The sequence below is a fragment of the Mustelus asterias genome, chromosome 15, assembly GCF_964213995.1.
Source record: "Mustelus asterias chromosome 15, sMusAst1.hap1.1, whole genome shotgun sequence".
Classification (NCBI taxonomy): domain Eukaryota; kingdom Metazoa; phylum Chordata; class Chondrichthyes; order Carcharhiniformes; family Triakidae; genus Mustelus; species Mustelus asterias.
In genome coordinates, this window is record NC_135815.1 from 102,924,358 (window position 1) to 102,937,957 (window position 13,600).

At 44.1% G+C, this 13,600-nt stretch overlaps 1 protein-coding gene across 1 annotated transcript in view; it reads right to left on the reverse strand.

The window, feature by feature from the left end:
• Window positions 1-9,122, reverse strand: part of commd1 (copper metabolism (Murr1) domain containing 1) — a 118,196-nt gene extending 109,074 nt beyond the window's left edge. Inside the window, exon 1 of the mRNA XM_078230458.1 lies at window positions 8,920-9,122. Coding sequence (XP_078086584.1) covers window positions 8,920-9,090 — 171 coding nt within the window. The 5' untranslated portion in view covers window positions 9,091-9,122. The remainder of the gene's footprint in view (window positions 1-8,919) is intronic.
• Between the last annotated feature and the right edge of the window lie 4,478 nt (window positions 9,123-13,600).

Genomic DNA, 13,600 nt, shown 5'->3' on the forward strand with positions numbered 1-13,600 from the left:
TTCTATGCGATGCAAACAACTTTCACATGAGTTTCTCAAAGTTACTGCAGAAGATCATAAATTTTTCTTTTACGTTTTTCCAGTTAATGGAACATGGCTTCAAGGGTCCCTTTTAAGTTTGCTACAGAAACCACGTATGCCTGATTGACAACTTACAGTTGACTCTAAATGAGGAGACTGAGCTACAGCACCTGACTTGTGACAACACGTTACAGCTCCATGAGGTTGTCATCATTTGCATGTCCCAGCAGTATCCAGTGCTGAGTAAAACAAGCGTTTTCGATGATCTAGTGAGGTCGATTTTCCGTTAGAGTCATAGAGGTTTACAGCATGGAAATAGTCCTTCGGCCCAACTTGTCCATGCCACCCAGTTTTTAACCCCTAAGCTAATCCCAATTGCCCGCATTTGGCCCATGTCCCTCTCTAGCCATCTTACCCATGTAACTGCCTAAACGCTTTTTAAAAGCCAAAATTGTACCCGCCTCTATCACTACCTCTGGCAGCTTGTTCCAGACATTCACCACCCTCTGTGAAAAAATTGCCCCTCTGGACACTTTTGCATCTCTCCCCTCTCACCTTAAACCTATGCCCTCTTGTTTTAGACTCCCCTACCTTTGGGAAAAGATACTGACTATCCAGCTGATCTATGTCCCTCATTGTTTTATAGATCTCTATAAGATCACCCCTAAGCCTCCTACGCTCCAGAGAAAATAATCCCAGTATATCCAGCCTCTCCTTATAACTCCAACCATCAAGTCCCGGTAGCACAAAAGATGAAGACTGCACAAAGGAACTGGTGAAATCTGCACCCGATATGCGCGTTACCCTTTCATCCTGTGAATCTGATTGGAGGCAGATAGTGAGGACCAAGCAAGCTCACATGTCACATTAAACATAGGTGAACGTGGCGTGAGTCCCAAAGGTCAGCCAGTTGGCAAAAGTGGGTCCCAGGAAAAGTTTGAAGAACACTTTCATGTGGTACACAGTTCATTTCAGAATCTTTCTTCCACGGTCACTGACTACTCATTTGACGTTTCCAACTCACTCATTAGATCCCCAATCTGCTTGTTAAACGTTTCCTTACCTGCTTTTAAAGCCTGGATATTCCCTTCCATATCACACATCCAAAGTTCAAGGCAAGTTTGCTCTTTTCACAATAATTTTAGCAAGGCCTTTGACAAGGTACCGCATGGTAGGTTGTTGCATAAAGTTAAATCTCACGGGATCCAGGGTGAGGTAGCTAAATGGATACAAAATTGGCTTCTTGACAGAAGCCAGAGGGTGGTTGCAGAGAGTTGTTTTTCAAACTGGAGGCCTGTGACCAGCGGTGTGCCTCAGGGATCAGTGCTGGGCCCACTGTTATTTGTCATTCATATTAATGATTTGGATGAGAATATAGGAGGCATGGTTAGTACGTTTGCAGATGACACCAAGATTGGTGGCATAGTGGACAGTGAGGAAGGTTATCTCCAATTGCAGCGGGATCTTGATCAATTGGGCCAGTGGGCTGACGAATGGCAGATGAAGTTTAATTTAGACAAATGCGAGGTAATGCATTTTGGTAGATTGAACCAGGGCAGGACTTACTCAGTTAATGGTAGGGCATTGGGGAGAGTTACAGAACAAAGAGATCTAGGGGTACATGTTCATAGCTCCTTGAAAGTGGAGTCACAGGTGGACAGAGTGGTGAAGGCATTCGGCATGCTTGGTTTCATCGGTCAGAACACTGAATACAGGAGTTGGAATGTCTTGTTGAAGTTGTACAAGACATTGGTAAGGCCACACTTGGAATACTGTGTGCAATTCTGGTCACCCTATTATAGGAAGGATATTATTAAACTAGAAAGAGTGCAGAAAAGATTTACTAGAATGCTACCGGGACTTGATGGATTGAGTTAGAAGGAGAGGCTGAATAGACTGGGACTTTTTTCTCTGGAGCGTAGGAGGCTGAGGGGTGATCTTATAGAAGTCGATAAAATAATGAGGGGCATAGACAAGGTAGATAGCCAATATCTCTTCCCAAAAGGTAGGGGAGTCTAAAATTAGAGGGCATAGGTTTAAGGTGAGAGGGGAGAGATACAAAAGTGTCCAGAGGGGCACTTTTTCACACAAAGGGTGGTGAGTGTCTGGAACGAGCTGCCAGAGGTAGTAGTAGAGGCAGGTACAATTTTATCTTTTAAAAAGCATTTAGATAGTTACATGGGTATAGAGGCACATGGGCCAAATGCGGGCAATTGGGATTAGCTTAGGGGTTTTTAAAAAAATAAGGGCGGCATGGACAAGTTGGGCCGAAGGACCTGTTTCCATGCTGTAAACCTCTATGACCCTATGTAAAGTTCCAACAGTTCATCAGTTTTGGTTTTTCTGCAAACAATTTTTATTCATCAGCAATTCATTTTCCTCTTCAAAACATTTTTCACAACAGTTAAGATAGACTTCTGAATTGAAAGTTTTCAGTGAAGATCTATCTTTGTTGCGTTTTCTTCAGCAAGTTTATTTAAACATTGAGTCCTCAATCAAGTTTTCTACTTCCTGTTATGGAGCATTGATGCTGTGAGGTGAAACAACAAGTAACACAGAAGTGCCACATGAGGGTTGAAGCAGCAAACTTGTTTACTGTAGAGATGTTCACTGTATAGGGTTAAGATCTGGACCACCTGCAAACCTCTGGAAGGCCCGATGCCACAGGGTGACTATGTGATCATTTTCTTAAACAGGACCATGCCACAACACAGTAATTACCCCAAATATATAACATCCTTCCCTCTTTACTTCATGGCCACAATGACAAATTACTAAGGTGTTTATACAGAAGCAAAAATATTCTATATACATTAGGCTCTGCAACATGACTACATACAACACAATCAACAGGAAAAACAATCTGGAGGATATCAATTTCTCACTGGTTATAGACATTGTTTAGGAGTATGGCCATGTCCGATTCTAGGGGTATTCTCAGGAACTTCTTTCGATAATCCTTCCCTTGGAGGGGTCTCAGTATCACTCACAATAAGTGAACTAGCAGCAGCATCAGAATCATCAATTCTTTTGGCTCAATTGATCCATCTGTAGTAACAGACCCAACATCAGAATCTAGAGAAGGAGGTTCATCCAGTGATTGACAAAAGCACTGCATGAAGCTAGCAACTAATCAACACAGCATCTCCAAACCAGTTCATCCTCGGTTTTAACTGTGTATGAAATGGGACCAGCTCCAACTAAGACAATTGCAGGTACCCACTTTTCACTCACAATAGCTATGTACCAACACACACTTGACAAACTTTGTTTAGTGCTCACTTGTCTCTAGGCAATTTGTGACTGTTGGTTTTGCTATCACTGGTGTTTTTTGGGGGATTAAAAGATCAAACATTGTTCTCAGCTTCATCTGCATGAGTAACAATGCGGGTGAACTCTGTAGTATTTCTGTAGGATGTTCTGTAGGATTCTGTAGCTATCCAGATGTTCTTGGTCTTAATGATCCTTGGTTTTGAGAGGCGTTCATTGAGTGTTTTAAGGATTGTACAAATCTTAGGGCATTGATTTGAATCATTCTATAATTTGATATGTTGAATACCACGCAGAGGAAATCTTCAAAATCTTGTGAAGCAAACTGTGAGCCACTGATAATTTGTCTGGCTTACCAAACATTGCGAAGATCTCATCAAGTTCCTCGATGGTTAGTTTAGTGGTGGTGGATTTCATCATGACAACTTCTGGCCACTTAGTGCACATCAATTATGACCAAGAACATGTAACCCTCAAATGGACCAGTTGCATCAATATGTATGCATTGCCATGGGACCTCGGGCCATTTCCACGAGTGTAAGGGTGACAACAGTGGCAAGTTCCTCACACGAGCACATGACTGGCTCTGTCCAGTTTTTTCTCTATCTGGGGATCAAGACCTGGCCATCAAAAGTAACTTTGAGTAAGTTCCTTCATCTGGAGTACCCCAGGATGCCCTTCATGCAATTTCTTCAACAATTTGTGTTATAAGTTAAGAGGAATGATCCCCACAACAAGCATCCATCTTGGACTGTCAACTCAAGCTTCCTTGACATATATGATTTTAGATCAGGATGCGTTCCATCTATGCTCCCCTTCAACACCATATCTATCACCTTTCCCATCCATGGAATAATTCCTGGTATGTCTCTGGATATCACAGGTACATTATCTATTTGGGGAAAAAGAGAAAATGTTGGGAATATTCGGTAATACATGACCAGTCGGCAAAGGCAAACGTGATAATGAATCCACATTCTCTGACTGTCATCGATACATTATGTAGTACAAATGTGCTAACAAAATGAGGGACCATTGGCGCAATCTACTAGCAGTGAGTGAAGGCATACCTTAGTACAGCCCAAAAATGGTTAATGGTCAATGATCTGTCAATATGGTGAAATGACAACCACACAGGTACAGATGGAACTTTAGGAATCCAAAAAAGTATATTCAATGCTTTTTTCTTCAATTGAGCATAGTTAGATTCAACACTAGTTAGTGAATGTGAAGGAAATGCTATCAGTCACCCAAAGGTAAAGTGTGTGAAACAACTGTCCCGATTTCATAGATTGAAGCTTCGAAAGTAAATTGCAATGATGATTTGGGATTAAAATGAACCAATACTTCAGACTTTTGCAAAACATCCTCAGCTGTCTTGTATGCTTCTTCACATTCAGGTGTTCAATGCCAAGACTGTTAAACGCACAATAGATAATGCAGTAGCTTCAACAAGGTAGCTAAATTTGAGACAAATTTGCCATAGTAGTTGACCAGACCTAAAAAAATAACCTTAATTGCATCACATTCATTGGATGTGGAACCTTCCATCTTTAGTGCTTTACATGGATCATGTTATTGATAATAAAAGACTAATTACTGTGTCAATGTTTGGAAAAGTCACACTTTTCTTTCTTGACACAAAGAACGCGTACTTGAAGATGTTTCAGCATCGCTTCTAGATTCTTCAAATGTTCTTGTTCACTTGCACCAGTAATCAGAATATTGTACACCAGATAAACTCACTAAGAATTTGGTCCATTGATCGATTAAATAAAGCAGGCACCAATGTTTTTCCAAAAGGTATTTTTTGTCGCAGGAAAGGCCTGTGTGTGTAACAATGGTAAGCAAAGGTTGCAACTCAGCTGCAACCTTCATTTGCAAATACGTCAGTGATAGGTCAATCTTGCTAAATTTCTGCCCACCTGATAGACCCGCAAAGAAATCCTCAATCAGTGGAAGTGGTACTGATCCACACAACACCAGATTGATGGTATCACCACAAATGTGAACTGCACCATTCCCTAGTTTAGGACTAGGTGCAGCCCAGTCACTCGTACACCAGTGTCAAAAAAGTCGCACTAACTCCGATTCGACCTTGGGACAAATTCCATATGGCACCACTCTTGCCTTGAGACTTTTAGGTTGGCTATTTGGCTTGATTTTGAGTTTCATTTGAACTCCTTCCATTGAGCCAAGCATATCTTCAAATACATTCATATCTGCCAGGATGTGCTGTGGTTGATGCAAAGACAGACCTAATCTGTTTACAGCACTCCAATCAAGATAGATCTTCTCCAGCCAAGATCACCAAAGAGAGCCAAGAAATTTCCTCAGACAACATGGAGAGGCAACTCCACTGTTTATCACTCAACTCTACCTTGACGATGATGTAACCTTTCAGTAGCACAACTTCTTCTGTATACTTATTCGCTGGCTTTAAAGGAAGATGCTTTAATTTGTGTTGATGTGCTGTCTTGGGGATTAAAGATATGGCAGCACTTGTGTCAACTTCCATTTTGACAGGTTGCCTACTCAACATAGGAATTGCCCAGAGTGTGTGTGACTCACAGACAACACGTTAAATCTTAGCTCCTCTCCTGGACTTCACAATTGTTCTTGTCAGCTATGTTATAAATTCTTCTCATTGAATTGGTCTTATTATTTTTAAATGCACCCAGGTTCTTTTTCTGAACATTCTTTTCAAGGGACCCTGGTCTTCTCCAACAAGCTTTAACAATGTGGCCAACTTTGGCACAATTCTTGCATTTGCTATCCTTGCTCCAGCACTCAGCCAGTGAATGGTTTGCTATTTTGCATTGATAACATGCCTGTTGTTCAGCAGGCTTCCTTTGGGTGGTGCCCACCCAATGGATTCTCATGCTTATTTCCAACAGTGAAGCCTCTTGAGCTGCAAGTTCCATTAAGCCTGTAATCTCAAAAGCTATTTTTAAAGTGTAAAGTGTGATCAGTGAGCAAGCATTGCTGGATTGGCTCACTTCTTAACCCACAAAGCAAACAATCTCGAAGAGTGTCATCCAATGATTCACCAAATACAATATTCTACGAGATGCTTCAAGGCAGCTACAAATTGTGAAATATTCTTGTCCTCTAATTGATTTATTTGATGAAACCGGAACCCTTCCGCAATAATCAGTGGCTTAGATGAATAATGTTTTTTGAGGGCTTTCATCAATTGCTCAAGGGTTTTGGTACCAGGCTTCTCTGGTCCCACAAGGGAGACTTGTAAAGAAGGTAAATTCACGTAGGATACAGGGTAATTTGATAAAGTGGCTTCAAAATTGGCTCAGTTGTAAGAGACAGAGGGTGTTGACAGAAGGCTGCTTTAGCGACTGGACGCCAGTGTCCAGTGGCATACCATGGAATCTGTGTTGGACCTCCTATTATTTGTAATTTATATAAATGACATTGATGACAAGTTTGCGGATGACACAAAGATTGGACGGGTGGTTAACAGAGAGGGAGGGTCTTGAGCTACAAGATATAGGCAGAATGGTCAAATGGGCAGATAAATGGCAGATGGAATTTAACCCTGAAAAGTGTGAGGTGATACACCTTGGAAGGACTAATTTGACAAGAAAGTATTCAATGAATGGTAGGACAATAGGAAGTTCTGTAGAACAAAGGGACCTTGGCGCATTTGTTCACAGATCTCTGAAAGCGGAAGAGCATGTTAGCAGGGTGGTGAAAAAAGGCATATGGGACACTTGCCTTTATCAATCGAGGCATAGATTGCAAAAGCAGGGAAGTCATGTTGGAGATGTATCGAACTTCGGTGAGGCCACAGCTAGAATACTGTGTGCAGTTCTGGTTGCCACATTGTCGGAAGGATGTGATTGCACTGGAAGGGGTGCAGAGGAGATTTACCAGGATGCTGCCTGAGATGGAACATTTAAGTTATGAAGAGAGGTTGGATAGGCTTGGGTTGTTTTTGTTGAAGCAGAAAAGACTGAGGGGCGACTAGATCGAGGTGTATAAGATTGAGAGACATGGACAGGGTGGATAAGGAGCAGCTGTTCCCCTTAGTTGAAGGGTCAGTCACAAGGGGACGTAGGTTCAATGTGAGGGGCAGGAGCTTTAGGGGGGGGATGTGAGGGAAAACCTCTTTACCCAGAGGGTGGTGACGGTCTGAAATGTGCTGCCTGGGAGGGTGGTGGAGGCAGGTTGCCTCATCCTTTAAAAAGTATCTGTCTCAATGCTAATCTGTTTAATTATATCAGTCCCCCTCCCTGCTTAGTATACCTACATCATCCTTTGCCACAGTGAACACAGATGCAAAATACTCTCACCTGCATCTTTCAGCTCCAAACACAGTTTGTCACTTGGGTCTCTCACGGGCTCTACTCTTGCCCTAGTTACTCACTTGTATTAATATGCTTATAAAACATCTTGGGATTTTCCTTTTTTTGCCCAGCAATGTTTTCTCATGCTCCCTTTTCACTCTCCTAATTTCTTTGTTTAAGTACCCCCACCCCACTTTCTATACTCCTCAAAGGCTTCCACTGTTTTAAACTGTGTGTCTACCACAAGCCTTTTTTCTTTATCATAGAATCCTACAGTGCAGAAACAGGCCATTCGGCCCATCGAGTCTGCACCGACTCTCCGACAGAGTTTCTTACCCAGGCTCTATCCAAGGCCAATCCACTTAACCAGCACATCTTTAGACTGTGGGAGGAAACCCACGAAAACACAGGAAGAATGTGCAAACTCCGCATAGACGGTAACCCAGTCCAAAGATGTGCGGGTTAGGTTGATTGGCCAGGTTAAAAATTGCCCCTTAGAGTCCTGAGATGCGTAGGTTAGAGGGATTAGTGGGTAAATATGTGGGGGTAGGGCCTGGGTGGGATTGTGGTCGGTGCAGACTCGATGGGCCGAATGGCCTCCTTCTGCACTGTAGGGTTTCTATGATTCTATGAACCCAAGTCAGGAATCAAACCCAGGACCCTGGCACTGTGAGGCAGCAGTGCTAACCACTGTGCCACCCAAATTTATCCAATCCATATATTTAGCAACTAAAAGAGAAAATGCTGGAAAATCTCAGCAGGTCTGGCAGCATCTGTAAAGAGAGAAATGAGCTGACATTGAGTCCAAATGACCCTTTGTCAAAGCTTTGTCAAAGGGTCATCTGGACTCAAATGTCAGCTCTTTTCTCTGCTTACAGATGTTGCCAGACCTGCTGAGATTTTCCAGCATTTTCTCTTTTGGTTTCAGATTCCAGTATCCACAGTAATTTGCTTTTATCCATATATTAAGCAGATCTTTCTCTTCACCCTATCTGTAACTACCTATATTCTGCACCCTCTCCTTTCCTTTTCCCCTATGTACTCTATGAACGGTATGTTTTGTCTGTATAGCACAAGAAACAATACTTTTCACTGTATACCAATACATGTGATGATAATAAATCAAATCATGTATATCCCCTGGCATCTAAGGTCGTTTGGACCTTTACAAGTTCTCCCCTGCTTTATTTCGCCTTTCTCGCAGTTTCTGAGGGACAGGTTTCAGTTGTATCTTTGACACTATTTGAACTCCCATTTGTCAGGCATTCCCATCAGAGAGAGGGACTGACCGGGAGCGGCTGCGCAATGAAGAGCCTGCACCTACCCGCAGGATGCCGCCCATTTTCTCCATCAGAATTTTAAAGTCTTGTTGCGGCAGCTCAGGGTAGAGCTGGTCCTTGAGCATTTGCTCGGTGATGCCCGAGCTCTGGTAATATCCGATCTGAGCCAGGCCGCCCAACAAGCCACTGAGAGACTTGGAACTCTGCTCCGCCATGATGCTCTGACATCACGAACTGACCCGCACTGACCTCCGGCCGACCTTTCACCCCTGCTGCTGCTCATGTGCCGTGTGGCCACCTGCAGCGCCCCATCTGGTACACAGCTGGAACTGCAGCGACTTCCCTAAAACTCAACAGTTGCCAAGAGCACACTGACTGTCTGGGATTAACATTCTACACTAAAATGGGTAAAACATTTCGCAAAACATGTTTTTATTCCTGGTAAGCCCTTTTTCTGAATGAGACATTACATTTTTAAATCAATAGGGATATCATTTTTAAATAAAATCTGACCAGCCTTTTACATATCAACTAGTTGACCTCCCTTGGTAATGCTGTAAATTTCATTTTAGTGTTTTATTTTGCAGCAAGTTGATCTGGAATTCAGTGCCTAAAATGGAAGTGGAAGCAGAATCAATGGTGAAAATGACATAGGTAGAAAGAGCAGGGGGGTCATACGAGAGCAATTCAGGGAGATGGGTGCTAGGCTCAAAAATAAGGCCTCGAGGGTAGCAATTTCTGGACTGCTCCCGGAGCCTAGTGCTATTGAGGCCAGGAACAGGGAGATTGAACACGTGGCTAAAGGACTGGTGCAAGAGGGAGGGTTTCAAATTCATAGATCATTGGGAAGTCTTCAAGAGAGGATGGCACCTGTACGGAAAGGATGGGTTACACCTTAACTGGAAGGGCACAAATATCCTGGCTGGGAGTTTTGCTAGAGTGTTTCGGCAGGGTTTAAACTAGTGTGGCAGGGGGGTGGGGATCAAAACAGTAGGTCAGTAAGTACTGAGGCTGGGGTCGAGCTGGGGGCCAGGGCAAGGCTAGATAAGAAGAAGAGCATTCTGGAGCAGGATGACCAGAGTGGGCCTGGAGGTCTGGAGTGCATCTGCTTCAATGCGAGGAGCGTAACGGGTAAGACAGACGAACTTAGGGCCTTAATGCTTATGCGGAATTTGGATGTGGTTGCGGTGACGGAGACATGGTTAAAAGAAGGACAGGACTGGCAGCTGAATATTCCGGGGTATAAGTGTTTTAGGCGAGACAGAGGAGGGGCTAAAAAAGGTGGGGGAGTAGCGGTATTAGTTAGGGAGCATATTACAGCGGTGCAGAGGGTGGACAATTTAGAGGGGTCATATAATGAGTCGCTGTGGTTGGAGCTCAGAAACAGGAAAGGTGCAATCACTATGCTGGGGGTGTACTACAGGCCACCCAACAGCCCACGGGAAGTGGAGGAACAGATATGTCAGAAGATTCTGGATATGTGCAGAAAAAATAGGGTTGTTGTAGTGGGAGACTTCAATTTCCCTGGTATAGACTGGAAAGCGCTTAGGGCTGGGGGTCTGGACGGGGAGAAATTTGTAAAATGCATACTGGAAGGTTCTTTGGAACAGTATGTAGATAGCCCAACTAGAGAGGGGGCTATACTGGATCTAGTTCTGGGAAATGAGCCCGGTCAGGTCGTCAAAATTTCGGTTGGGGAACATGTAGCAAATAGTGACCACAACTCTGTTAACTTTAGGATAGTAATGGACAAGGACGAGTGTTGTCCTAAGGGTAGGGTGCTAAATTGGGGGAAGGCTAACTATAACCGGATTAGGCAGGAATTGGTGGCCATTGATTGGGAGAGGCTGTTCGGGGGTAAGTCCACGTCTGGCATGTGGGAGTCTTTTAAGGAACAGTTGATAAAGCTGCAGGACAGGCATGTGCCTGTAAAAAGGAAGGATAGGAAAGGTAGGATTCGAGAGCCATGGATAACCAGGTAAATTGAGGATCTGATCAAAAAGAAAAGAGAGGCGTACGTTAGGTCCAGGCAACTGAAAACAGATGGAGCTCTGGAGGAATACAGAGAGAGTAGGAAATAACTCAAACGGGGAGTTAGAAGGGCAAAAAGAGGTCACAAAATGTTCTTGGCAGACAGGATTAAGGAGAATCCCAAGGCATTTTATTCATATGTTAGGAACAAAAGAGTTGTCAGGGAAAAAGTCGGACCTCTCAGAGACAAAGGAGGGGAATTATGCTTAGAACCCAAGGGAATAGGGGAGATCCTAAATGAATACTTTGCATCGGTATTCACAAAGGAGAGGGACTTGTTGACTGGGAGTGTCTCAGAGGGAGGTGTTGACCCATGAGAGAGAATCTCCATTACAAGGGAGGAAGTGTTAGGTTTTTAGGTAACATTAAAACTGACAAATCCCCAGGGCCTGATGGCATCTATCCTAGACTGCTCAGGGAGACAAGAGATGTAATTGCTGGGCCTCTGACGGAAATCTTTGTCTCTTCATTGGACACAGGTGAGGTCCCTGAGGATTGGAGGATGGTGAATGTGGTACCGTTATTTAAGAAGGGTAGCAGGGATAACCCGGGTAATTATAGGCCAGTGAGCTTGACGTCTGTGGTAGGGAAGTTGTTGGAGAGGATTCTTAGAGACAGGATGTATGCACATTTAGAATGGAACAATCTCGTTAGTGACAGACAGCATGGTTTTGTAAGGGGGAGGTCGTGCCTTACAAATTTGGTGGAGTTTTTTGAGGAAGTGACAAAAACGGTTGACGAAGGAAGGGCCGTGGATGTCGTCTATATGGATTTCAGGAAGGCATTTGACAAAGTCCCTCATGGCAGGTTGGTTAAGAAGGTTAAGGCTCATGGGATACAAGGAGAGGTGGCTAGATGGGTAGAGAACTGGCTTGGCCACAGGAGACAGAGGGTAGCAGTCGAAGGGTCTTTTTCCGGCTGGAGGTCTGTGACCAGTGGTGTTCCGCAGGGCTCTGTACTGGGACCTCTGCTATTTGTGATATATATAAATGATTTGGAAGAAGGTGTAACTGGCGTTATCAGCAAGTTTGCGGATGACACGAAGTTGGCTGGACTTGCGGATAGCAATGAACATTGTCAGACAATACAGCAGGATATAGAGAGGCTGGAAAATTGGGCGGAGAAATGGCAGATGGAATTTAATCCAGATAAATGCGAAGTGATGCATTTTGGAAGAAATAACGTAGGGGGGAGTTATACAATAAATGGCAGAGCCATCAAGAGTTTAGAAACACAGAGGGACCTAGGTGTGCAAGTCCACAAATCCTTGAAGGTGGCAGCACAGGTGGAGAAGGTGGTGAAGAAGGCATATGGAATGCTTGCCTTTATAGGACGGGGTATAGAGTATAAAAGCTGGAGTCTGATGTTGCAGCTGTATAGAACGCTGGTTAGGCCACATTTGGAGTATTGCGTCCAGTTCTGGTCGCCGCACTACCAGAAGGACGTGGAGGCTTTAAGGAGAGTGCAGAGAAGGTTTACCAGGATGTTGCCTGGTATGGAGGGTCTTGGCTATGAGGAGAGATTGGGTAAACTGGGCTTGTTCTCCCTGGAAAGATGGAGAATGAGGGGAGACCTAATAGAGGTGTACAAAATTATGAAGGGTATAGATAGGATGAACAGTGGGAAGCTTTTTCCCAGGTCGGAGGTGACGATCACGAGGGGTCACGGGCTCAAGGTGAGAGGGGCGAGGTATAACTCAGATATCAGAGGGACGTTTTTTTACACAGAGAGTGGTGGGGGCCTGGAATGCGCTGCCAAGTAGGGCGGTGGAGGCAGACATGCTGGCATCGTTTAAGACTTACCTGGATAGTCACATGAGCATTCTGGGAATGGAGGGATACAAACGATTGGTCTAGTTGGACCAATGAGCGGCACAGGCTTGGAGGGCCGAAGGGCCTGTTTCCTGTGCTGTACTGTTCTTTGTTCTTTGTTCAACAGGGAATGGGATACATACTTAAAGGAAAAGAATACAGGGTTATGGGAAAGGGCAAGGGCATGAGAATAATTGGATAGTCAGCACAGGCATGATGAGTTGGCATAATAACACAGGAATGTTAAAATTAACAGAATAAACTCGCTACTTAAATTAAAACAATGTGTTAATTGACTTCTTTGAGATTCAAAACAGAGGGTCACAATCCACAGAAATGAGAACAAACCCCAATGCATCACCATTGATGAGACCGCATTTGGAATATTGCGTGCAGTTCTGGTCACCTCACTATAAGAAGGATGTGGAAGCGCTGGAAAGAGTGCAGAGGAGATTTACCAGGATGCTGCCTGGTTTGGAGTGTCGGTCTTATGAGGAAAGGTTGAGGGAGCTGGGGCTGTTCTCTCTGGAGCGGAGGAGATTGAGGGGAGACTTAATAGAGGTTTATAAAATGATGAAGGGGATAGATCGAGTGAACGTTCAAAGACTATTTCCTCGGGTGGATGGAGCTATTACGAGGGGGCATAACTATAGGGTTCATGGTGGGAGATATAGGAAGGATATCAGAGGTAGGTTCTTCACGCAGAGAGTGGTTGGGGTGTGGAATGGACTGCCTGCAGTGATAGTGGAGTCAGACACTTTAGGAACATTTAAGCGGTTATTGGATAGGCACATGGAGCACACCAGGATGGTAGGGAGTGGGATAGCTTGATCTTGGTTTCAGATGAAGGTCGGCACAACATCGTGGGCCGAAGGGCCTGTTC